At 40.4% G+C, this 27,671-nt stretch overlaps 1 protein-coding gene across 3 annotated transcripts in view; it reads right to left on the bottom strand.

Annotated features, from left to right (window-relative positions):
* CNTNAP5 (contactin associated protein family member 5) overlaps positions 1–27,671 on the bottom strand; it is an 866,498-nt gene that overhangs the window by 314,052 nt on the left and 524,775 nt on the right. For all 3 annotated transcript variants that reach the window (XM_060016951.1, XM_060016952.1, XM_060016953.1), the window contains one exon: positions 5,147–5,253. In XM_060016951.1, coding sequence (XP_059872934.1) covers positions 5,147–5,253 — 107 coding nt within the window. The remainder of the gene's footprint in view (positions 1–5,146; positions 5,254–27,671) is intronic.

The following is a 27,671-nucleotide window of genomic DNA, read 5'->3' as shown; positions in this document are numbered from 1 at the left end:
TGCAATAAGGTGTGAAAAGCTTTGGTAATAAAGGGAAGTGAGCTCAGATTTCCCCTAGGGGAAAGTGCTTTATGGGAATACCACTTGGGCTTCAGGAATGAATGAAAAGAGCTATTTTCCCTTTCTTGAGTCAGGCAAACATCTGCATTGTCCCAAATCACAGCGTATATATTCTACCATCACACCTTGGCTCTCGGTAACCTCTGTTTTCGATAGGCTTCCCTCGCCTTTTTATCCATTTTAATTTGAGCTGTCTTTCAAGTGTTGACTCAACCTACTTCCTTCCAGGATGATTTCATGATTATTCTAGAACACAAAAACGTTCTCACCTCTCAGTCTTCTAGAACTGCATTTTCTATCTGGTATCACAATATCCTACTGGGTCTCAAGCAGTATGAAAGACGTCATGAATGTCCCATCACTAAGTTCATATACACAGTTTTGCAAAATGTCTTCGTTATTTGAGAAAGGAAATAAGATATGGGGCTTATTTTGCATCACAGGCAGATTCCCTCTATTTAAATCCCAGCTCCTTCATTTGCTACATATGTTACCTTGAGGAGGATACGTAACCTTCTGGGCTTCAGTGTGCTCATCTATAAAATGGGGAGAATAATAATACCCACCTCACTTTATCATTATGTTGTAGACTAATCTATGATTAAGCTCCCATAACAAAACCTCTTCCTTTTAATCTTAACTTGGATTCATAATATACCATGGCCAAGATATACCTTGAGTAATCAGTAGTTTGTCTTCAATTACACAACCTTCTAAACGTGCACATTTTAGAAAACCAATAACCAGCTCTAGTGATCAGAAGGCTCTGATCACTGGGTGGGTCGCCAGGACTTAATCTGGGCTGAAAACATTATTTTACCTTCAGTTTTCCCTCTGGCAAATAGGTTACAACTTAGGGGAGAAAGTTGCTGACCGAAGCAACTTACAGACATAATGTTTAGTGTCAGTTCATGGGATAAGTGATGGTCTCATATTTCCTTCTTCTGTGGGGAAGCTGCCACAGATTGGAGAGGAATTGCCCACATAATCATCATATCTTGTTAAGCAGGAGGCTTTGAACCAAGTGTATTTGAAAAGTAACATAACTTGTGCACCCAAGTAACATAACTTGTGTACCCAAGTTCTTTATATGTCATCAGGTAAGGAGGAAAGAAAATTGAAATGCAATGATGACATATCTACTTTATTATTATTTTGTGTGTGTGTGTGGTACGCGGGCCTCTCACTGTTGTGGCCTCTCCCGTTGCGGAGCACAGGCTCTGAACACGCAGGCTCAGCGGCCATGGCTCACGGGCCCAGCCGCTCCGCGGCACGTGGGATCCTCCCGGACCGGGGCACAAACCCGCGTCCCCCACATCAGCAGGCAGACTCTCAACCACTGCGCCACCAGGGAAGCCCAGACATACCTATTTTTAACAGCAACCTACCATGTTTAAGGACTTTGGGAATTCCCATTGTACCCTTCCTTAGAGTTCGTCATACCTTCCTCCTCAGCCAGACCCCTCTCTTATCCACAAAGTGAGATAGAAAGAAGCAAATCATATCTGTCATTAGTCCTATCGGTTCACATTTACTAGGATGCACCGAGAATGAAAAAAAACAAACTAATCCTAAAGAGCACAAAAAGACCAAAGACCAGTAGTCAAGAAATTATGAGTTTTAAGCATCATTATAAATGTCTTACAAATCTAAAGGTCTTGCATCGACTCTTCTGATTGTGCCTGACTGTTTCAAGGAATTACAGCCCAACACACCAAGGGCATCACCATTTCCACCCTAGCATGTTTGCGAACTTGCTTGTTTTGCTTTTACCTGAGGGGATCCTCCGTTCTGTTTTCTGTATTTTAGCAGCTCTCATTTCTGATGCCCTACATTCGGGACACAGATTTTCTGAAGGCAGGAAAGCATGACTTGATTTACTCAATTTACACATGTGACGCAAAACAGTGCCCCTCACCCAGTTGGGGGGAGGAAGAAGGATTAGTTAAAGGGAGACAAATTTTTGAATTGCATAGGCATCCAAACCTCACAGCCACCCAAGCACCTCCGATCTGTCCTGGCTGGGTGCCCAGAAGGGAAGGAGGGGTTTAATAGTGTTGCAGTCCATGGTATAAACCCTGAGTAATGTCACAGAAAGGGGGATAAAAAGAGAATGAGGTTTTTAAGGCTTGGTATGTTAAGTTTCCTGCTCATCAACTTTGACAGTGTTCCTTTAAAAATCAGCACCTCACATCCATCGACTTTTAAGTTCATGCTTTTTTTATAGAGTTGGAAATCTTCTATTTTTAGCATGATGGATGGATAAATTTAAAGGAGGAGAGCATCCATAGAGATGAAATTCTCAAAATATTATTAAATTACTTTAGGAGACAGGGAACAGAATAAGATTTACAAACCATAGGAATGTTATCATATGATTTGGCCAGTATTTGGATAGTTCTGACTTAAATCTTCAAGTTTCTCTCATCTCACTATTAAACTGATGGCCACTCTGGTTGCCTCTGAGCTTCCTACAAGAGCATTGTCCATACAATCTGGACAGTCCTGTATGTGTCCTACAATGTATCTGTCCAAGTATATGTTGTTCTTGGCTGTTTAGGGATAATAGTTCTGGAACCGGACTCAACATTTATAGATTGGGGGGGGCTTCCCTGGTGGTGCAGTGGTTAAGAATCTGCCTGCCAATTCAGGGGACACAGGTTTGGGCCCTGGTCCGGGAAGATTCCACATGCCGCAGAGCAACTAAGCCTGTGTGCCACAACTACTGAGCCTGCATGACACAACTACTGAAGCCCACGTGCCTAGAGCCTGTGCTCCACAGCAGGAGAAGCCACTGCAGTGAGAAGCCCGTGCACTGCAATGAAGAGTAGCCCCAGCTTGCTGCAACGAGAGAAAGCCCACATGCAGCAATGAAGACCCAACATGGTCAAAAATTAATTAATTAATTTTTTAAAAAAATTATAGATTGGTATTCATTGAGAATCTTAAATAAAAACTTGTAATTTTAGCCCTAAAATGGTCCACACGATTTTGTTAGTTTTCCTTTACAGGATCTGTGCAAAAACAAGCTCCAGCGTGTTAAAATTTTGTCCTTGTTCAAGTATAAGAGTTTGCTAAAAATTAAATCTAATCTCTCTCAGTCTGTTGTTCACTGTTCCAAATCTCTAAATAGAAAATTTTAAGTAAGTTATATTATTATAAAGCCAGGCAGTGTTTTTCACTTCTACAGGCAGCTAACAGTAATAATGTCATCTCATGATGGCCAATGGGCTATTTCTTCTCTGATTTGCTTGGCCTCCTCTGTGGTCACCATTGGTGAATGTTACATTACAAGGCATAGAAGAGGCCACAGAATGGTTGAGAGGTCTGCAGGGATGAGAGCATCAGCACTGTTCATCCTGGATCAGAGTCTGATTCTAGCCCAGCTTGCATCTACCGTTCCCTTTCTGCATTCTGAGTGCCATGCCAGGAACAGCAAGGACTTAAGGAAAACAGGTGAGATCTGGTCCTGAGTGATAGTCTCCTTGAAGTCCTCAGAATAGGTCCAGCCTTGGCTTGGCTCTTACATTATTCTAGAAGGCCCTTCTCCCACTCCTCTACCTTCTAAGTCAATTTTGAAGTTCACATTTTCTGTGAAATCTCCTACAACTATAGCCAGCACCTTCCAATTACATCTTTGTCAGTTAAACTTACAGTTCATTTCACACAGTTTGACATACAATTCTCCAAACAGCAAACCTTCTCTATTTTGTCATGTGTTTTTTTTTTGTTTGGTGACCCTGACAGGACTATCGAATTATGGAAATTGTGGCACTGCTGTTCTTCCTTTACTTTTTCCTCCTCTCCCCTTATTCTCTGTGTGCTCCGGGTTCCTCACTTCCTGCTTCCTTTCTTACCATTTACTGTCAGAACTCTCCCGCCATGTGAAACTACTTACAGTTTCAGTTTCCTGTTTTCTTTTCCTTGTCTGCCACATTCCTATCACGAGATCAGCTCAAACCTTCTATCTGAAGCCTCCCCAACATGGACACACAGACATTGTCAGTACTTATCACCAATATGCTGGTTCTATTGTCTCAGATACCATGGTAAGATGGCACTTCCTACCCCCTTGAAGTTAGGTGCTCATGGGACTTTATTTGGCCAATGATTCCATGAGTGGAAGTAACATTTGCCACTTCCAGGTAGAAGCGTCCACGTAGAAACTTCCAGGTAGAAGCTTTTAAAAACACATGTTTCCTTGTGCATCCCTCTCCCTGACAGGGCAACATTCCAGATGATGGAGTCTCTGTCAGCTTCCCAGAATAAGAACACCTTTGGAAGAGGGTCCCCTGCAGACCTGTGATATGCAGGTAACACAGGCATGACTCAACTGCTCATTACTTACGCCACCGAGATGCAGGTTGTTTATTGCACAGCCTAACTTAGCCCATCTAGAAAATGCAGTTGACTTCAGAGCTCTTCTCTGTGTGCCTACAGCACCTTGTCCTTCCTCTACCTCAACACTTATCCTATTTCCTGTCTGTCTTCCTGGTAGACCTTGAGCTTCATGATGATATGGCTTTGTATTTGTGCATCCTCTATGCTCACCACAGTGTTTGGCATAGAGTATGCTCTCAAGAAACACACATTGGGGACTTCCCCGGTGGCACAGTGGTTAAGAATCTGCCTGCCAATGCAGGGGACATGGGTTCAATCCCTGGTCCAGGAAGATCCCACATGGCGTGGAGCAACTAAGGCTATGTGCCACAACTACTGAGCCTGCACTCTAGAGCTGGTGAGCCGCAACTACTGAGCCCAAGAGCCACAACTATTGAGCCCGCATTTTGCAACTACTGAAGCTTGCACGCCTAGAGCCCATGCTCTGCAACAAGAGAAGTCACTGCAGTGAGAAGCCCCCGCACCACAACAAAGAGAAGCCCACACTCACAGCAACTAGAGGAAGCCCGTGCACATCAGTGAAGACTGAACGCAGCCAAAAATTAAAAAAAAAAAAAAAAAAAAGAAACACACACTGAAGGAATGAATAAAACGTGCCCACCCCATGTTGAATATATCCTGACATTATCCCTGATATTCGTGGATTTTTGCCCATTCTACTGTGGGTAGGCATGAGTCTACTCACAGTTATGGCAGGTGGCGCCCACGTAACCTGTGTCACTGCAGTTACAGTAGAAGGTCACCCAGGACTGGAAGCAGCTTCCTCCATGTTCACAGTAGTTTGGCAAACACCTTGAGAGATGGAGCAAAATCAAACAAAATAAACCAAATCAGTTGAAATAAGGGGAAAAACAAAAACGTCTTATATCCAACTACATGAATTAATGGTAGAAATCGGTCTGCTCTACTCCCATTCCTGAGTGAGACTTGAATACGTGAACATAAGACAATGGTTTCACCACAAGAGGTGGGTCCACCTGGTACTACTGGGCAAAGAAAGGCTCAGGGCTGATTTAGGCAATTAAATAAAGCATTTCAACACTGGGGCACATGTTCATTGACTTAAAGTTAATTTGAAGTGGTCAGAATTTATAAGGTTTTTCACTTACTGTAGAACAAAATAGACAAAGATGTAATTTTGCATTTTGAAAAGGTTTTGCATTTTTAAAGGAAAGGGGAAAGGGGCAAATAATTGAGGTCATAATCCTCCTGCTTCTCTTTTGGGTGACGGCCAGGAATCTATTTTAAACTCCCCATGAATTTGAAAAGATGGTATCTGTTCAGTTAACATACTAGGAAATTCTATAATTATTAACAGAGCCAATAACACCCTTAAAATGAAGCCTTTACTACTTATAATGAAAACAGTATGACTATTCTGAAAAGTATTTTCACCATACACTTTAAAAACTCTCTGAAACATTCATATAAGTTAACCCAGAAATCACCCTTAGATGGCTCTATCTTTAGGATGTATTTCAAAACATAAAACTATGTGTGCTAATTATCCTTATTCACAATGATGCCGTGATGAATCCATGTAAGTTTCCAACATGAGAAGATTTCTTAGGAAAGTTGTAGTACATAATATTAATGGGCTATCATAAAGCTACTACAAATGATGTTAGCAAAAAGGATTAAAACAGACTGGGGGTCTTCCCTGGTGGCGCAGTGGTTGAGAGTCCACCTGCCGATGCAGGGGACACGGGTTCGTGCCCCGGTCTGGGAGGATCCCACATGCCGCCGATCAGCTGGGCCCGTAAGCCATGGCCGCTGAGCCTGCACGTTCAGAGCCTGTGCTCCGCAACGGGAGAGGACACAACAGTAAGAGGCCCGCTTACCGCAAAAAAAAAAAAAAAAAAAAAAAAAAAAAAAAAAAAAAAAACACTGGGACTGGATTAAGTGAAAATTCAAGATATGAAGTATAACAAAGACAAACGTTAAGTGTCACTTGGGCTAAGGGGAGTGAAGGCAACATTCATTTCTTCTCGACAAAGATCACAGACTTCAGGGTTATATATATCTGAGCACAAATCCCAGCTCAGCAATTTACTACATGGTGTCTTTAGGTAATTCTCTTCATCTCTTACATACATGATTTAAAATCTCTACACTCCGGGTACTGTTCTCCTAAAAAATAACCAGGCAAGTGCTCAATATGTATAACAAATAGGATTAAGAGTAAAAGCAATTCTAAACACTGAAATTTTTGAAAACAATCTTTACGGGAAGAGTAAAATCTCATGAATTTCAACAGGGATGGGGAATAAACAGCGAAATCACAGAAGTGGTATAATACAACACAAGGGTTCATTGTGCAGCCTCCGAAAATGTGAGGCAAGGAAAAGGAAGATGATTTACCCTAAGTGTCCTACATAGGTAGGAAACCCTCCAGCAATGATTGTTTCAAAGCCCAGAAACTAATATTCCTGAATATGTCCAGACATATTATTAGAAATTTTCTGCTCAGCACAGCAAACACACTATTGTGCTGACAGGGCTTCTGTTTGGGAAAAACCTTTTGATAACTCCATGGTGTCCAGCTAAGGCTTAAAAACACAGAAAAAAGCAGGGAGGGGGGGAAGGGACTCAGCAATTTTGCTCTGGAACATGACCACAAAATCCAACCAATCAATAAATAAACCAAAACATGAGCCCTTCCCTACTGCAAATTCTACCCTTCCTCTGGATTCCCCCACCCAGCTTGGTGGAAAAGAAACAGGCTTGTTACTCAGATAAACCACAGGTTTCTGGCCCCCCACCCCCGACACCAGTAACATTGTGCTGTGGGGAAGTTAGATAAACTTGAAGCATAAGTGTCCTCACGAGCAAACTCCAAGCAAGAACCTCTGCCTCTGGGTGTGCCCTGATAGAGAGCCTGTGAAGGCCCACCCTCCTCCACACCTTTTCTTCTTTCGCATCCAGAACTGCTTGTTCCTGAATACTGCTTCTCCTGCAGTGTACTTTTCTCAAGCTCTTTCCCCTCTGAACCTCTCAAATTCTTACATGTCATGTCTATGGCTGCTCTCTCCCACCTCATCCCACTCCCCTCCCCCAATCACACACACACACACAGACACACACACACACACACACACACACACACACAAGTCAGATTCCATGATTGACAAACAATGGTATTACTGTTCCCGTCCCTCCACCAAGAAAAAGTTAATTGCTTTAAAGATGGAAAGCTGAGCACAGCCAGGTCAGTAGGTAGTTATCCTCTAGTTCTTTTGGTTTTGGCACCAAGAAAGTTCAGATCAGCCCCTTTTTGGATGGCTGAAGCTATAAGATAAAAACTCAGAAGTTGTCATTGGCCATGTTTTCAGCCATGAGAAGAACGCTTATCTGCAGTGAAAAAGAGAGAGAAAAAAATGCTGAGGTCCAGAATGCAGCAGAAAAGACAGATGGAGAGAATCCTGACAATATTTGTATGGCGGGTCTCTGCTGTTTCCAAGATTAGGTTGCATCCCTGAACTTTCTGAGGGCTGGTTGTTTTAATCTAGTTTAGATTCTGTGAGACAACCCAAGATCTTTCTGGGAAAACCCCCTATGTATTCAGGCTAGCTTGAGTTGGGATTCTCTTATTTCCAACTAACAATCTTAACTTTTTGTAAATCAGCATCCTATAAATACAAACAGCAATAGAAACACATTTTTCCTTACAATTTTACACTTTAAAGTATTTTTAAAACTCAATATTGCCAAGCTAAGTGGGGCGTGTAGGGGGAGGGATCTTGTGGAAAAGTATAAGAACTAGATGGGTACTTTGAACATACTTAAAAAGCCTCGCACAGACCTTGTATTACAGTGTTACTAAGCTCAATTTACCAACGAATATGTAGGCTAGAAATTCATTTGTTTATGGTCACTCAAAAAAAATGATGTATTTCTGAGAGGGAGAAAGAGTACCTGGGGAAAGAAAAGCATCTAATATTCCTAGAATGAGAAAAAATTGAATGAATACTTACAGGGCTGCCTTTGAGCTTGGTTCATTTTGGTTCAATGCACACTGTGATTAGAAAAACTCATTTGTAAAGTAGACACTCAAAATAAAAGATGTATAACCCCAACTGGCTTATTTATAAAGGGCAGTTTTAGGAGTATAATTTCCGTGTTCTTTAATCAGTTCATTTTAACTGGTGTTTTGTTTCTTTTTCTCTCTACTTGGTATACACTGAGCACTTGAGACATGAATGCAGAAAGAGGCCAGTGTGGAACTACGCAAGTGAATAGAACTCATTAAGTGTGAGGACAGTGACAATCTTAGGTGTAAGGCACTGAATTCAATTTGCTACGAGATAATCATGCTGAACAACTACCTTCTAAAATCCTAATGATATTTCATATATAGCTGAATCAGATGTGCCTTCTTGTGGTGTATGACGTTTAATAAACAGAGCTTTCAGCAGAAACACAACTGTTGATGTCATACTCTTCAGAAGCCCAAAGAAGCATTATGATGTGTGCCAGCAAGGACTTGGAGAGCAGGGCACACGCATCAGAAGCTGTTTGCGTCTCTCTAAAAGTAGGATGTGCATAATTTGAAGGGAGATGAACGAAAGAGTTGAAGAAAAGGCAGAAAAGAATTAGGAATGGAAGGAGAAAAGAAAAAAATATAACAGGGACAAAAGCGTTATACGAGTTTTATATGAGAAAGTATAATTTTCCCCGAAATCAAAACTTCTTCCAAAAGAAAAGGCTCATTGCTAGTTGGAGCTGTAGACCACCCACGTAAGAGATGAAGTGGGCGGAAGAGTTGTCCAGAGTGGCCCATGGACCTCATTAATGGTCCCGTTCAGCCTTCCGTGGCATATGGTTCTGGCTCACAGTTGTTTGGTGGTGTGCTTTCTTGTTCGCAGGGAGATATGAAGGAAAAGAAAATGCTTCTCCTTAAAGATGCACAGCAAGGGAGACAGTTAGATAAGCTTCTTCAAAGAAGAAAGTGTTTTACAGAATACTGAGAGACTGACCTACTCCAAAGACTAGAGTCCAGTTTCAAGCATCTTGGCAAGCATATTTTCTGCCAAATACACTTCGCGCCCCCGGGCATTAGGAAGAACAAAGGGACCCCTGCCGTTTTCCTTGAGAAAGATCAGAGTGGTTCTTTCCCTAACTTAGCTTTCACTGAGGCCAAGCACAAGTTTCCAGCTGGAGCAGACCAACCCTGGGAAAAGCATTAAGAAAGCAGGGGGAATCAACATAGTTTTGGAAAATATAGTCAGTATGTTTATAATTTAGAAAGTTTCAAAGAATCAATATGAATTTTCGGCTTCTCTTAAACGAAGATCAGATTACTGAAAACAGTCATTGCAAATCTCCTGATTTTCCATGTCAGTGACTTCCAAATTTATATTTCAAGTTCAGTCTTCTCTCCTGAATGCCAGACCCATAAATCCAGCTGCCTGCTTCAAAGTTCCACTTGGGTGTCAGATGTTTCAAACTGCATGTCCAAACCTGACTTTCTGATCTCATACTTCGCCTCCTGCCCCCCAAGTTCTCTACTCACATCCTTCACTATCAGAGGAGGGCAACTCCATACTTACCATTCTCCAGACCCCAACACTTGCAAGTCCCCCCCACTTCCCTCACAGCCCTCATCTGAGGGACGAGTACATGTCTCTGACTCTGCTTTTAGAATCTGTTCTGCATCTGACCACTTCTCATCACCTCCTGCTACCACTCTGGTCTGAGTCACCAGCATCTCTTGCCTGAACAACTGTGATCATCAGCCAACTGGTCTACCAGCCTCCATCTCCAATCCCTTCAGTATGTCCCCAACACAAAAGCAAGAGAGATCCTATTAACATCTAAGGCAGATTGAAACCCTTCAAGGGCTTTCTGTTTTAATCAAGGTAAAAGCAACATCTTTAAACTACCTACCAGCTCCTGCTGATCTGTACTCCCATCACTTCTCCAAATTCATCCCTACTCTTCTCCCTTTTCTACATCTCCCCCAGACATGCTGAACTCCTTGTTGTCCTTAAAGCACACCAGGGATGCTGCTTTGTCAGGGTCTTTGCACTGAAGTTCTCTTTGCCCAGGATGCTCTCCCCCACATGTCTACATGGCCCACTCCTCACCTCCTTCTTGTCTCTGATAAAATGGTGTTCTCAAGGAAGCCTGCCACAATCATGCTACTTAAAGTTGCATGATCCTGCAATCCCACTCCTGGACATTTATCTGGAGAAAACTATAATTTGAAAAGGTACATGCACTACTATTCACTGCAAAAAAAAAAAAAAAAAACAGATTCATTGCATAGCCAAGACATGGAAGCAAACTAAATGTTCATCAACAGATGAATGGATAAAGAAGATGTGGTATATAGACACAATGGAATATTACTCAGACATAAAAAATAATAAAATAATGCCATTTGCAGCAACAAAGATGGACCTGGAGATTATCATACTAAGTGAAGTAAGCCAGACAGAGAAAGACAAATATCATATGATATCACTTATATGTGGGAATATTTCAAAAAATAATACAAATGAACCTACATACAAAACAGAAATAGACCCAGAGACATAGAACACATATGGTTACCAAAGGAGAAAGTGGGGAGGAGCAATAAATTGGGAGTTTGGGATTAACAGATACACGCTGTTATATATAAAATAGATAACCAACAAGGACCCACTGTATAGCACAGGGAACTATACTCAATATTTTGTAATACCTTATAAGGGAAAAGAATTTGAAAAAGAATATATATATATATATATATATATATACACACATATGAGTGTGTATGTGTATAGATAGATAGATAGATAGATAGATGATAGATAGATAGATATCTGAGTCACTTTGCTGTACACCTGAAACTAACACAGCATTGTAAATCAACTATACTTAAATTAAAAGAAAATTATAAAGTAAAATTGCAATTCTCCTTCACTCAGCACCTCCAATCCCCTTTCCCAGCCTCCCTTACTTTTTCATCCTTAGCACTTCCTGTCTTCTAACACAATATACACTCTGCTTATTCATTAAGTTTATGATTTGTTACCTGTCTTCCCACAAAGGAATGTAATCTCCATAAGGGCATAAGTTGTTTTCTATTTTGTTCACTGAGTATGCAACGTAGTAAACAGAGTGGGCACTCAATAAGTGGCTGTTGATTGCATAAATAAATAAACTTCATATGTCTGGGGTGCAATAGCCAGCCAAAGCTGTCCTCATTTAGCTAAGCCTCTTCAGCTAACCACAGCCTATCATCTCACCTTTACTATTACCTGCCTGACACTGAGCAGCACAATAAGAGCTGAGTGGGGTAGAGGGGAGACAAAGAGCTTCACCTTTTCTTAAGTGAAGAAATCTGAGACACGTAAAGGGAGCCTTCTGTGCAACCACAGGCAAGAAGCAATTTAGAGAGAGGAGACAGAAGCCCAGGTGCAGGAGGGAAGAAGTAAGATGGACACCAGGAATGCGATCCTCTTCAGTGGCCTTTAAGGCTACGAGTAAATGATGCAATTTCTTTTCATTACTTGTAAGTACAATCTCTGAAGCACTTACAGAGATAATTTTCTACAAATTGGAGATGGTTTCGAAATGATGCAACTTCGTGCTCCTTTGAAGACATGTTTAAGCATTCCTGATAAGTCTGTGCACAATTTTTGATAAGTTTTAATGAGATAAAAAGTCTGTTTGGGAAATTCAATTTATCCATCTAGCTCTTGTTACCTTTAACCAGATGTTAAAGAGTGCAATGATCTTTAACCAGCCTTGTGACTAACCTAATCACATTCAACCAAACATTCATGGTTAGTCTCCTACAAAATATCTCCACCAAGATTGGGGCGTTGTGGATTTGGCTTTCTTGAAGTCTTTCCCTTTGAAAGGAAACTTCAACATGTGCTCATGATCACATCTGAGATGTAGCTTTAATGTATTATTTTCTGTTTTATAGATGAAGATAGTAAGACAAGATGAGTGTAAATAACTTGTCCGTGTATGAAGTGATGGAGCCATGCCTCCTGTCACTGAAGTCTTACTCTCAAGCACTGTGCAGTCTTTCCACCACCAAATGTCATGTGATCTATCTCCTTAAAGTGAACTCCAAGCATGCATCTTAGAGCATCACTTCTGCTAAGGGTGAGAGGGAGGGGGGGCTTCACACAGTTTCCCGCTGATTTCAGAAACTCGTTAGCAAACTTGGAGCTGTCAGTTTAGAGTTCTTAAAATATATTTTTGGTGGGAGAAGAGGTCTTGATGGCCATGACAAATGGGTTAATTGGGAATAAATAAATCCACAGGAGAGAATCAAGTATGTATTTATTATATAATTAGCATAATGATATGCTATATCATATATATATCATATCATCATATATCATCATATATATATATGATATATAATTTACTCTATAAATCTCATGCAGTGGTGAAGGGTGGGGAAAGATTCTATTTCAACCACTAATTTGTGAAATCTTTCACTAATTTGTGAAATTAATTTCACTAATTTGTGAAATCTTTAAATAAGTAGTAAAGAAGATGACCCCTGTCCCTGCTCTGCTCTTGTTTTTATTTTAATTTTTTCAGATAACAAAGACTTTTTTCTGTATTTGCTAAGTCTATCTGAGTTAATGAGATTGTTTCTAGACTCTGCCTGCTTTGGGTGGAAGGGCCTTATAAGTTATTAATGCAAGCCAGACACAGCCTTTTAGCCTGTTCAAAAATTCAAAACTTTAACCTATTATTTAACATAAACTTAAGAATTATCTAATCTTACAAATATAGAAAAATGCAGAGACTCATCACGGTCTTAAGCAAAATGGAAAATGCATTCAGGAATACATTTGTCTTTGAATACAAGGATACAGACTTCATGGCCAGCCCACTATCAATGGTGTGGAGCACTTGACTGAGCATAGGGGCCAGAGTGGTCCAGGAGCACCACCAACAAGGATAACGTCTGCATGTTCATCTCTTTGCATAAGTGCCTATTTAAGGCATAAAATTTCTAATCCCCAAAATTTGTAAATTCAGTATCAACAGCTTAAGATAATCAAAGCCTTAGTATTAATGTTTTTGGGTGAAGAAGGAATATGGTACTGAAAGAAAAAAGAAAAAGGTCCCAAAGGTGATCTTGTCCAGAAACTTCCATATCATGCATCTTTCTGGGAAGAAACTAGCATTCTTGACTTTGAAAAAATTCTTTAAGCATATTTATAGTGAATTTTAATAAGATTAAGAGCAATGTCAGTAGATTGTAACCCTTAAGAGGAAGCTTACTTAGGACCTTAAATAGTCTTGCATCAAGTCAAGAAGTTTAATAATCATTAATTGACTACTTTTGTTATGTCTAACAAGGAATATCTAATTTTTCCTTTTTCATAAAGTAGGACCTGCCAAGAGTTGGAGCTTTGAATTGGCCTGAGATAGGTTTTTTTTTCCTCTTGTAGCAAGATTCTATTAAAACCTTGAAAAGATTTTCTTAATAATTATTTGATATTTGTAATTTTTAAGGAAACTTGGCCTATTTAAGTATGAGCCTTGTAAACTCCAATTTAAAAAGTGTAATATAACTGATTTAGACCTAAACATCTTCCTTATTAGAACATCTCAAATAAATTAACTTCACCAAAGTTAAATGTTCATGTTTCTGAATATTTAACTTTGATAAATATTTGGTATTCTGTTTTTTAATGTCATAAATTAAACTACTTGGAGAGTAAATAAACCATATTATAAATTGGGTCATTTGTAGAGATGTGGATGGATCTAGAGACTGTCATACAGAGTGAAGTAAGTCAGAAAGAGAAAAACAAATATCGTATATTAACACATATATGTGGAATCTAGAAAAATGGTACAGATGAATCAGTTTGCAAGGCAGGAATAGAGACACAGATGTAGAGAACAAACGTATGGACACTGAGGGAGGAAAGTGGCGGGGGGCACTGGCGGTGGGATGAATTGGGAGATTGGGATTGACATATATACACTAATATGTATAAAATAGATAACTAATAAGAACCTGCTGTATAAAAAATAAATAAAATAAAATTCAAAAAAAACATAGTTTACAATATTTGAAGGCATTTAAATAATCAAATCCATAAATGGCATTAAGCATTATTCAAAGTCTTTGCGATTTGATTGCTGGTACTTGCTAGACTTATATGTAGAATACAATTTTATAAGCTGAATTTTGAAAAAGCTTAAACAACAGGGTTTTGAATTTGTAATTCTGAGAAATTTAATCTAACTCTTTGAAACAAAAAATAAACTTGTGAACAATCTAACCTGTCTACAAAATTCATCCTTTGTGAACAGCACTAGACCTTGGGCCCCCCACTTTGCCCCCTGCTCTCCCATCAGGCTCTGCACAGTACCCAGAGCATCCCTGGGAGTGGCTTCCATTTGCTGAGTCTGAAGCACTGAATTCTGTCTCTGATCCCCCCGCTTCTGTGGGTCTCTTTGTCACCTTAAAGGATACTTTTTGGTGAAAATAACAAATTTTAGTTTAATCTGCTAGCCAAAATTTCCTCCAAAATGCCCTAAACTCCCCTAAACAGCATTTAGGTGAATCTTTTTCCTTAAAACTAGGAAATCTTGGATTTTACTTTATTTTTCTTAATATGCAATTGTGAGGGGAAAAGAGTTACCTCCCTTTACTTGTATATATATATTTTTTTAATATTGGGGTTTTTCTTTTTATTTTCTTTATCCTTTCTGGGTATTTCTTCTTGTTTAACACATTCCCCCTCCATAACCTTGGACAGTGTTTCCCTGTTATGTTCCTCACTGTTCATGAAGAGTGTGAAGACCATTGCCATGGATAGAGTGGCATTTCCAGACCTTAAATTATGAATCTGCTTTGATTTAGCAATTCCACTTCTTGGAATAATGCCCCAGAACTGCTTTCTCACATGCACAAAGATATATGTAAAATTATTATCATTCTTAACAATTTAAAAATGGAAACATACTTCACCATTTTGGGAATGTTTAAATAAATAATGGTATGTCCACACTACGGAATGCTATGAGGCAATTAAAATGAATACATACATTGGAAAGTTCTTCATGTATAATATACTATTGAGTACATAAAACACATTGCAGAGTAACTTGTGTAGTTTCTGCTGTGATTGTCCTTGTTGTTATTAGAGAGAGAGAAAAAGTTCTGGAAGTAAACAGACCAAATTGATAATCTGTTAATAATAAACTGTGAGAATAAAAGTACCATCTTATTCTTTATATATCTCTGTGGGGGGGTCATTTATTTTACAATGAAACTAGAAAGAAATATACCCATGAGCTGATACTCATATTTTATTTTGCTATCGGACAAGAGCAAAGAGAAACTCATTCCACTCAGAAAATGGTCACTAGGAATTGATAGTCAAGCTGTCCCAAGACACATTCTTAGCCCAGGGATGCTACCAGCTGGTCAAGAGAAGATGTCCAGGTGAATGAGTCTTCTGAATAAAGCTATGGGAGGCTCAGCGAGGTCCCAGCTCACCAGCCCAAGCAAAGCAGGCATTCAAAGCCAGGTCTAATAGATGACCCTCATTAAACTTCCCTCATTAAACTCTGCAAATAAAATTCCATGGGTGAGGCCTCTGCTCCTTTGGAAGAAAGCCCATCTGGTAATATAATCCTAATGATTACCATTCATTATGACCGTCTATCGATCCACGAATGTTTTAAATCACTTGTAAAAATTTAAAGAAAATGGTCTTTGTCTAAGAAAATAAGCCAAATTGTTAACTGTGTGTGCCTGAATGCCTGTCTTTACTGCAGGTATTTAGACATGTGCAATCTTTAGAAAGATGTGCACCCCCCAAAACATTCCCAACTCAAAAGCATCTAAAGAAAGTCATCTGTTAAAAGAGAAATCCATCTACAAAATGTCCAGTACATTTATATAAACACCTATAGAAATATTTTTCCTCACTATCAAATTGTCCTCTTCTCCTTTTCCCATAACAGATTGAAACGAATAGAACATCCATCGACAGGCCTCTGGAATTCCCGAGTGTTCAGATAAGTGGTTATCTATAAATGAGTCTGCATGTATTTACACTCCATGGAGTTACCTCCCTTTTTAAGAATTCTCATCCCTCCTTTCTACAGCTGAAGGTCAGTTTCAATTTCTATATGCTTTCCTTAGAGACAGAAGAACAAAACATTTCAACAGTCCTCAAAATGCAAGCTGACTAATGTAAGTCTTTTAATAAAGCTCATACATAAAAAAAATCAGCCAGGTTGCCTTCGTTCCTTTGTCTGTTTGCTTTAATTAGCAGCCAACTGCGTGGATCTTGTTTTGGTTAGATAGCTTTTCTGAAAGCTTTTGAAACCTATTTCTATGCCTCTCCATTCTAACAATTACGATAATCCCATTTTACCCCCCCAGTTGGATTTTCATTATAATTGAATTTTGCTGTAATTACAGCAGATGTAGATATTAAGGAATTAAGGGAAGAAAAAGGAAAGTGTCAGAAGTCAGTTTTCTACATTTTCCAAGTCTAGTTCACAGCAGGGAGTTAATTGTCAATAGTGGCTGAGAAGATCCCCAGATAATGGACAAAGCAATGATGGTCAAATAAGTTTGCAGTGCACATCGGTGATCCCAGGAGTCCTGCTGGGGTTCAAGACAGAGCCGGGCACCCACAGTGTCCACTTCTCCTCCCTGCACTAGACTTTGGTGGAGAATGAATAGCAAAATGGGAAGGTGCTCTCTTCAAGTTTTTGACCAAGAGAGGCTCAGCTCTCCTCTAAAGCCATTTCTTCAAAGCACAGGACATTCCAAATCAAGAAGAATTTGTCAGTGTTACCCATTCCAATACTTGTTACTATGAGAAGCAACTGGAGGCCAGGAATCTAATAGCAAATCATAGCTACCTGGTTACTTTAGAGGCAAAGATACGTATCTCCTTTCTCCAAGTAATAAAATAATATGTTTTTAAAAATCACAAGGGAAGAAAACTCCCTATTAACCAGATGTGGGTCATTTTGACTAAATCACATAGAATCAAATTTCTCTAATCAATCCATTTGTCTCCATAGCATAGACGTGCTTCATTAGAATGGAAATTTATAGATGGGCTCTGCATTTCATGGGAGAGCAATCTGGTCTGGTTTTTCTACCTCATTATCAGTTAGGTAAAAGGTTTTGTGTGCCTTGTAGTAGAGTGATTTTGTTTAACATCATTTAGAAGGCATCTCAATTGTTATGTTGAGTCTGTGCAGGAAGTGCAAACAGTAGATTATTAGAATGGTCTTATTCTTAAATTTTAGGACATCATTCAGACCCCACTATGAATGGGTACAATGTTATCATCCGGTTCAGGGCTTCTCAAATTTTGTTTAAAATGTGGACTCTGGGGCTTCCCTGGTGGCGCAGTGGTTGGGAGTCCGCCTGCCGATGCAGGGGACGCAGGTTCGTGCCCCGGTCCGGGAGGATCCCGCGTGCCGCGGAGCGGCTGGGCCCATGGGCCATGGCCACTGAGCCTGCGCGTCCGGGGCCTGTGCTCCACAACGGGAGAGGCCGCAGCAGTGAGAGGCCCATGTACTGCAGGAAAAAAAAAATGTGGACTCTGATACAGTGGGTCTGGGATAGAGCCTAAGGTTCTGCGTTTATTATAAGCTCCCTGCAGATGCCAAGGCTGCTGGTCCTCACACTGCTGTGAATAGCTAGGGCCTAGACTCCAGTAGAGAACTATTTCAATCCGGGGATTGCAAACTGTAGTGGTTTCCCCCCCTTTTTTTGCATATATTTCTGTTTTTTTTAATTTTAAATTTAAAAAACAATGTGTTATGTAACAGATTTTAACACACTACACTAACAATATGCTAGTTTTGTGCTCCAGGTTAACCCTGGAGACCTTGCTGTGAATCGTCTCCTGCTTCCACTGTGTGATCATGGGGATAAGACTATACTAGTGTTATCAATGGGGAAGGATGTCACACTGCACTGGCCAGGTCTCTTTGGGTCAGCTCAGGCCCCTGCAGGTAGGGTGGCTGAGAAGGGGGTGCTGCTACACTTACTTTAACACACTTAAATCCACTTTAACCCAGCCAAGCCCAGAAACATCTGCTGGCCACATGCTCTTTCCCTGCATAATAACAAAGCAAGAACAAGATGAATGCGACATCAAAATAATGCCATATTATAGGAAAGAACAAATCTGACTCCATATTAGATTGGTTCCTTTCCCTGTGCTTAGTCATGCTGGCTCTGCACCTTTTGTAAAAGAATATTGTCTATAGCCTGAAATATATAGGATAGCCCATTCTCAGGGCTCCTTTAAAGGTGTAACACCATTCATTCATATAGAGATAAACATTTGCAGAACAGGAAGTAACATTTGTCTTGTTGGAGGTTTATAGGAACATTGTAACCAGACCTACCTGGACAGCTGCCAGAACAAAGGACTCTGACACCACAAAGTTTGCAACAACTAACCACGCCCCTCCCTCATCTTGCCTTTAAAAATGTTTGCTGAAACCCTTTGTGGAGATCAGAGTTTGGGGGTGGGGGAGGGCATGAGCCACCCATTCTCCATGCTTGGCCTTACAATAAACCTTTCTCTGCTGCAAACTTCAATATCCAAACTTCAATATTTCAGTTTGTTTGGCTTCGCTGTGGATCAGGCACAAGAACGTTTGTTTGGTGTCGATATTATAGAAAGTGATGACACTGACTAGGCATTTATCTGGCTTCCGTATTTATGAGGAATGCACACAGTTCTCAAATTTGAAATAAAAAAGGTTACCCTTACTTTTGAACTCTTCTGACTAAGTCAAAGAAAAATATCTGCTATTGCAAGGCAAGGTATTCAAAACTCGTATCAGTTGGGAACTACTTACTTGTGTGAATCAAGATTTTCTAAATATTTAGCCACCAAAACAGAAAAGCCACATGAAAGGGTGCTGAGGCTAACATCTGACTGTAATCTGTGACCCCTGGGTCAAAGTGCTTCCATGTTTTCACAGACCAAGTTTAGAAATATTTAGTTTGATCTTCAAATATTGCTTTCATCTGTTATAGGCAGTCCTATGATTTTATTTGGTGGAATAAAAGGATTTCATTGACCAAAAAAAAAAACAAAAGAAAGAAAAAAAACACTCATATAATACAAGCCAAGAAGGGCACAGGTTATGATTATGATTGGGTTCATCAATCCTCCCCCCCAAGTTTTATTATCCTGACTCCTCCAAGGTTGTATTTTCCAGGGGAGTCTCATACTGTCCAAGATAGCCCTCATGGCTGTGGTCACTGCCATGGCCTCTAGAACCCACAAATAATGTGACCAGACATGACACCAGCAGGGCCTGGATTATCCAGGATGCTGAGCCATTTGGACATGCTTATAAGGTTCTCTTATTTTTGATGTAAAAGTCACCCAGTTCAATTAAACTGGAGCTGGTGTTTGAGAAGCAGAGACTTAGGGAGTGTACCAGATGCTCTCATTTCTGAGCATGGAGACTGTGCTATGGAGTGAGGCCTTTTCTGGGATTGTCCCCTTGTGTCCTAGTTGAGCTATAGTGTGGGCTCCTCCACAGAGGTGACAGGGTTCATTCAAATAACCCAGACTTCAGATTACAGGGACCCGATTTCAAGTCCCAGTTGAGTCACTTTCTAGCTTTCATGACATTTGAAATTATTTATGACCCTCTGAGTTTTAACTTCCTCTTTAGCCAAATCAAGACAAAAACAATCTCAAATCACTCAGGGAAGGAAATAAGGTACTGTAGAATGTGAATAAAGTGTGAACTCGTTATTATTTCCATCCACACTTGCAGGTGTTTTGTGAGACATACCCAGATTGTGTTTTTTCTTTTCTCGCTTTTCGTAGCAGATACTTTTTTCCAAGTCTGTGGAGAGAGAGCTTTGGTGTGCATGTTGCTCAGCTCAGTTTGCTACTCAGCCTGTCTGTGCAGATCTGGCATTTCCATTCTCTTGTTAACCTCAGGAGCTGCTAAGAAAGGTCACAATACATCTTTGCTCATTTAAGTTGCGTCCATGTCCTGTCCACTGGAGCAGCAAACCTGGCTTCCTGGAGGGAACTAAGCAGCCACCACTCTGTTTTTAGTTCAGATCTTCCTCTAGGGCTTGAGAGGTAAGGCAGCAGAGACGTGAACCACACTCTGTGGCCACACAGTGCCTCGTGATAAAATCGCTGACGGCCAAGGTTGGAGTTCTTGATTTCGACCGCAGCCAGTCAGCATCTTCATTGGCCCCTGACTCTGTGTCTGTTCTAGGAATAGGCTCTGAATTCAATTTGAGCTACAATGCTATGACACCTGCACATGAAGATTGCAGAAGAACCACCCAAAAAGAAAATACTAAGTCCTTCCTTCCAAAATTATATTTTTTTTCTTTTCAGTGTGTTTAGATTCGTTATTACCTGACTTAAAGGGGTGGAAAATGTGGTCTAAAAAGTCTTATATTAATGAGAACCTTAGTGGGAAATATTCAAGAGCCAAAATTAAACATCCATGCCACAAAGCTCAATCCTTAACTGTTCATCAATCGGATTTGTATTCAGTTGGATTGAATGGCATTGACATTCAGTCTAAGATGATTGAGGTCACCTCTCACTCTTGTGTTTAATTTTTCCCTCCTCGGCTAAGAAAAAAGTTGGAAGTCACCCTGTTTTCACTCCCTCCTACTTCTATGGCAGAGATCACTAGTCACCTACTGTAATCTCTCTCCATGGGGCCTGAACTCTGCCCTGGAATCCCTTGGAATTCTGTCTGAAGCCACCTTTGAAAACATTACAGTGGGTACAAAAAGTGCAGACTATTCCCCACCTCTGGGGTTTTAGGAAATAAATCATACATTGCATTCATTCCCTATTCTTACTGAATTTTCCCTGAAATTTTTATACACGTGAAATACTTTTAATCTTCTTATCATTATTTTGTATTTTTTAATTGAAGTATAGTTGATTTACAATGTTGTGTTAGTTTCAGGTGTACAGCAAAGTGATTCAGTCATAGATATATGGTTTTTTTTCAGATTCTTTTCCCTTATAGGCTATTATAAAACATTGAGTATAGTTCCCTCTGTTTTACAGTGGGTCCTCGTTGGTTATCTATTTTATATGTAGTAGTGTGTTTACGTCAGTCTCAAACTCCTAATTTATCCCTCCCCCCACTGCAACAAGAATCACTTTCATGGGACTTCCCTGGTGGCGCAGTGGTTAACAATCTGCCTGCCAATGCAGGGGACATGGGTTCGATCCCTGGTCAGGGGAGATCCCACATGCCATGGAGCAATTAAGCCCGTGTGCCACAAATACTGAGTCTGTGCTCTAGAGCCTGCAAGCCACAACTACTGAGCCCATGTGCCACAACTACTGAAGCCTGCACGCCTAGAGCCCATGCTCTGCAACAAGAGAAGCCACCACAATGAGAAGCCGGTGCACCGCAAGGAAGAGTAGCCCTCTCTTGACGCAACTAGAGAAAGCCTGAGTGCAGCAACAAAGACCCAACACAGCCAAAAATAAATTTTAAAAATTTAAAAAAAGAAAACTAATTACCTTCATGAATAAATGTTTGTTTTGTTCAGAAAAGGGAAAAACAAAGTTACTGTCTGTGATGACCCTCTAGTTCTCTGTAATGCTAGCTTTTGAAGTCACTTCTCTACACTACTGACTGCCTCCTGGTGTTCAACTCAGATTTTATTATACCCAGGGCAACCTTTCCAAAAGTGTCTTATGTGGATGAGTAGTCTGTGGAAACAAGGGTCTCGTGGTCAAGTATATTTGTGAAATTGTGAATTGCTTCTGATCAAGTCCCTTCTTGCCCACTTTATAAGTGTATGAGTACATATGCGTGCACACACACATACACACAAGTCTTGCGGGAATGAAACCCATGTAACTTGACTCACTCTAGCATTTCTCAGACTTATTTGAACAAAGAAGTCATTTTCTGTAGAATTCCATTAACAGTAGGTAGAGGTAGGAATCTTATTCCCCACTGTGTAGAGAAAATTTGGATGAGACTGTATTATGATGAGCTCAATAAGGACACTTTTCTGTTTAATCTGCTGACTCAATATTTCTGAAAGACCAATCCACGGACATCCTGGGGTGTCTGAGAAATTGCAGATTCCAAGTCTTCACCTCAAATGAACTGAATCAAAATCGCTGGGATGGTAGGGTCCAGAAATCTGCATTTTAAAACCGCTTTCCAAGTGACTTTTATGCATTCTAAAACTTGAAGCTATTATTCAATAAGGTTGGGCTCAAATCTTAAGATTACTTTTAACCCATTGGTAGCACTGAAAAGTATGCTAGTTTAAAATCTGAAGCCTGCTGTGTGTCTTTCTTTGAGGCCATTTGTGGGAGTACAAGAACTCAGGTGAAGTCAGCTAGGGCTGCAGACACCCCATTAGGTGGCTTTTACCTTGGAATGCCTCCTATCCAAAGGTTGGGCTCTCAACCTGAAAAGCACTGAAATCCAAGCTTGTCAGATTTATAGGACCCTCAGTCACCAGGATTGTGATTCATGCAAGCAAACCTCTCCAAAAACTGGTCTGTAATACTAGAATTCCAATTCCTGAATTTACATGGAAAGCTATAATTTACAAAGGGCCCAATATTTCCACCAGATCGACCAACATGTCCTCTTCCTTTACGTAAACTTCTTGGACTTGCAAAATATTAGAAAGCAGTCAGTTAAACTTGAAATTAGAGCAAGGATAGTTCTAGGATTTCTGGGTTTAATCCACTACTCCCTGACAGACTGACTGATCCAAATCCCCACTAGTGAGTGAACTCACATAGGTTTTGTTGGTTCCACATGTGAACCTCTTACTGCAAGCTGCTTGGATGCAGGCAGGCAGTGTTTAGAGATTTATCAATAAATCTAGCATATATGATAATATTTGGGATAAAAAATGTAAAGAATATTCTCTTCTTTAAAAGAAATTAGAAACCAAAGCTTTATACATGCTCTATAATTAGATGATAAGGTACCTGATTACTCAAAATGTACCCTTATTTAGAAGGCAGCACTGAACTGGTCGACAGATACAGCAAAAGAATACTTGAAGGTGTAAAATTATCTTCTTAAGTAATATAAAGTTTTTGACATTTGGAATGAATAATAGATAAACCACTGGTCTGCAAGGATCTCGGGAGAATTTAAGGCAAATAGTGATGGCTTTCTCTTCTGATGTAAATGGCTTTGATAAAGGAAATATAGAGACCATGGCCATACATAGTCTGGGCTGGGACGGTGGGCATCATATCCACCCACCAGGTCTGAATTCTGAGGTCCAAACCTAGTCTTCAGAACTAGCCCAGGTGCAGCTCCATGTTGCTGAACTAGGAGAAAAATCTAAGCTCTATGAAGACTGGCGCAAGCAGAAGGTCTAGTCCTGCACTACCTAGTATTGCAGTCACCAGCCACACGTGGCTATCTAAATCTACATGTATTAGAACAAATAAAATAAAAAAATCTATTTCCCCAATCATACCACCCACATTTCAAGTTCTCAATACCTGCTAGTGACAAGGTGTTGGACAGCGTAAAAGAGATCCTTTCCATCGTATCCCAATATTCTATTGGACAGTTAGTATTTGATTCATTGAGGAAACACTTATATTCCAGCCCCATAGGCTTCATTCATTACTGGGGAGAACTATTTGGATCCACAATGGTTCTCTTTCTGAGATCAAGAGTGAATCTTGATCTGTGCAATTGATGCCATTTATATTGCTTCTTTTGAGGTTACCCTGAAGAAATGGTCTGCTTTTACTTCCTCTTCTTCTTCTTTTTTTTTAAGTGTCTGAGGTTAAAAAGGTCTTTATTTCTTCAGCTACAATAAGATTACCTATTTGATTTTTCTTTTTTTTTTTTTTTGCGGTACGTGGGCCTCTCACTGCTGTGGTCTCTCCCGCCGTGGAGCACAGGCTCCGGACGTGCAGGCTCAGCGGTCATGGCTCACGGACCCAGCCGCTCCATGGCATGTGGGATCCTCCAGGACCCGGGCACGAACCCGTGTCCCCTGCATCGGCAGGCGGACTCTCAACCACTGGGCCACCAGGGAAGGCCTGATTTTTCTTTTTTATGATTCGTTTCTTACCAACCTACTTTTATTTAACACATTCTTTCTTTAGAAATAGTAGCATCAATCCAGGCATAGTCCTGCCTGGCATAGATGTTATATGTATCTTCAAGATAATCCATTCAGATCTATTAGATGTTTAGCTTCATTTTCAAAGGGCAACATTATTTCTTTTATTTTCAGGTTGTTTGGGGGCCCATGAACCTCTAATGAAAATACTTACTAACTATATAACCTTGGAAAAGTCATCTAACACCCACAGCAAACCTCTGTCCCTTCCTTTGTAAAATAAGAAGAGTTTATTTTAAACATTTTAATGTAGTTCTCCATAGATTTGAACAAGATAATTAGTAGCGGAAAAGAAACCTAGCATGGCACCTGGCCCATAGTTGAAAGCTACTAAACTTAGGTGACTCTAGCAAGAGTATAATGTAGAAACAAGTAAGGGGAAAACCTCAGAGGAGAAGAAAAAAATAAATCTTCTATATGCCTTTTTTTTTTTAACAAAGAGTCTTTAGATGGTATTTGGCAAAAGTTGGAAGGTGCTCTCTATGTTACAAGACACTAGAGAATTTGACATAGCCAAATGAATAATAACAATGTTGTTTAAGTCCTTGCCAGGCACTTTTGAAAAAAAAAAAAAGAAAGGGAAAATAGAGACAGTGACAGAGTATGGATTGTATATGATTCCAATCCCGCTCTCTGGGCTCACGGGAAACCTTTATTCTTCTTTAATAATTTCACCTTCAGATGAACAGCTGACACAGTTACAGACACACTGGCACCTTTTGATAATTTTTTTTTTATCCCATTCCTTCCTAATAAGTAAACAGTGCCAATTTCACAAGCTTTCCCAACTCAGCTGCCAGGAACTGCCTTGAGCTCACTGAATCCAGAGGGTGCAGTCCCCAGATCCTATTACAGGGAGACTGGGTGACATCCTTTCACAATTACTAAAAGCTGTGTACCTTTCTCTGCAGCTGCCTTCCATTCAGACTCACATTCTCTTGCAGAGCTACCCCATTTTTTTCCCTTAAAGCACAAGATTGTAATAAGGATAATGTGCTGGCATGCTTGCTTCCACTGTAATATTTATAGACTACATTGCTCAAATGCATTGCGGTTCGCTTGTCTAATTTTATGATGGCCTTGCTAAACAAAAATATTCTTTCTCACTAGTGCTTACAGAAGGAGCACTTCACACCACGTGAATGATGACAGCTGGCACCAGCTGCTTCCAATAGGCACTCTTCAAACAGTGATATTTGGCATGAACCACTTTGGGAAGTTTTTCAGATGAGAAAGAGATGAAGGGTTTTAACTCCCAAGCCTTGGACAGCAGTCTCCAGAGTTTGGGATGCGCAAAACTATTAAAGATGATCAAGTTCATCCCCTATCTTGAGGCAGTACTATATCCAGCTCCAAGAGGCAGGTTGAGTTTCATAGGCTCCACGTGCGTTACCGAATGCAAGTTTGTGTGCCCGAAGCACGGTGAAACCAGACAAACTGAAACGTCGTCGTTTGGAGCAGAGAAAGGTCTATTGCAGGGCCAAGCAAGGAGACGGTGGCTCATGCCCCCCAAACCCCGAACTCCCTGAAGTGTTTCAGCAAAGCATTTTTAAAGGCAAGGTGAGGGGGGCCTGGTTAGTGGTTGCAAACTTCTTGGTGTCAGAATCCTGTGTTCTTGCAGCCGTCCATGTAGGTCAGGCCACAATGTTCCTGTAAACTCCAACAACACACATGTTTCTGAAACTGTTTATCACTGTATGAATGGACTCTTAAAGGTCAGACCCCTAAGAATGGGCTATCCTGTATATTCCAGGCTATAGCAACATTTTTTTACAAAAGGTGCAGAGCCAGCATGACTAAGCACAGGCAACAAACCACAAGGGTTAAAAGGAAAACCAACAGCTCTAATATGGAGTCAGATTTGTTCTTCCCTACTACACATGCGGTTCGTTAGTAGCTACTATGAGCAAATGCTGTTAAGGTTCAAATGATTGCAAAGCAAGTGCCCTCAACTTGTTACAGAGAAGAAAAAATCTGACTCTATATTGGATGTATTCCTTGAGAGATTAAAAGTTGCAGGACAGAGAATAACATTAGTTTTGTTGCAGGTTTACAGGAACATCGTGACCTGACCTAGGTGGAAGGCTGCAAGAACAAAGGACTCCAGCACCAAGAAGTTTACAACCAGCCACACCCCCTCCCCTTTTAGTATAAAAGAAGCCTGAATTCTAACTCAGGTAAGATGGTTCTTTGGGATACATAGTCCACCATCTTATCTGTCTGCTGGCTTTCCTAATAAAGTCTCTATTCCTTGCCCCAACACCTCATCTCTTGATTAACTGACCTGTTATGTAGTGAGCAGTACAAGCCTGGACTCAGTAACAGCACCATGCCCTTCAGTGCCATGAGATCCCCCATGTAAAATCCCCATGCTATCTTGTCTAGCTTTCTTGACCTTGAGCTTCTTGTAGGCAGATATATATATTCGGGAACATAGCAGATGCTCAGTAAATTCATACTGTTGGAAGGACGTATTAATATAGGAGATAAAGGTGGATAGGAAGGCAGAGGTGAGGCCATGGGAGACCTTAAAAGACAAACTGGGGCATTTGGACCCTTGTGTTTAGTGCCTCAGGCTCCATCATATGCTGGAGGGCATGTGAAATGCACACCCAGAGTCTGAATTTCACACTAGCTAGAGCTGTAATAAAATATATATGGTGGGAAGTGAGAGAGAGCTATGAGGCAAATTGCCACTATGAGAATAGTTCTCAGCTATTTTATTTCCTTATCTAAAACACGGTTCACATTTAAGATAATTCTATCAAGGAAAGTTGTGTTACAAATTCACAGTAATGTGGAGAATGAAATAGTTGCAAATCGAAATGGTAATGCAGTCAGGAGCTCGTCTTTGGGGCCTCTCTGATGGGTCCCCATTCGACTGCATAGCACGTGAATTTAAAGGAAATACATCATGGAATCACGGGCTTTTGGAGCTAGGAGTTTATCTGCTCTTTATCAAGACTTGACTCTCCTCTACTTTTCAGATGTCTAGGACCTTGAAGAATTATTTAATGTCACTGAAAAAAAATAGTAATTTGTATTACTCTCCTTCCTATTTGCTCAGATCCCTGCCATCCATGTGTTCTCATGT

This window comes from Delphinus delphis, chromosome 7 (assembly GCF_949987515.2).
Source record: "Delphinus delphis chromosome 7, mDelDel1.2, whole genome shotgun sequence".
NCBI classification, from domain to species: Eukaryota; Metazoa; Chordata; class Mammalia; order Artiodactyla; family Delphinidae; genus Delphinus; species Delphinus delphis.
The sequence above is the reverse complement of the archived record's forward strand: the minus strand, read 5'-3'. Positions and strand labels throughout refer to the sequence as shown.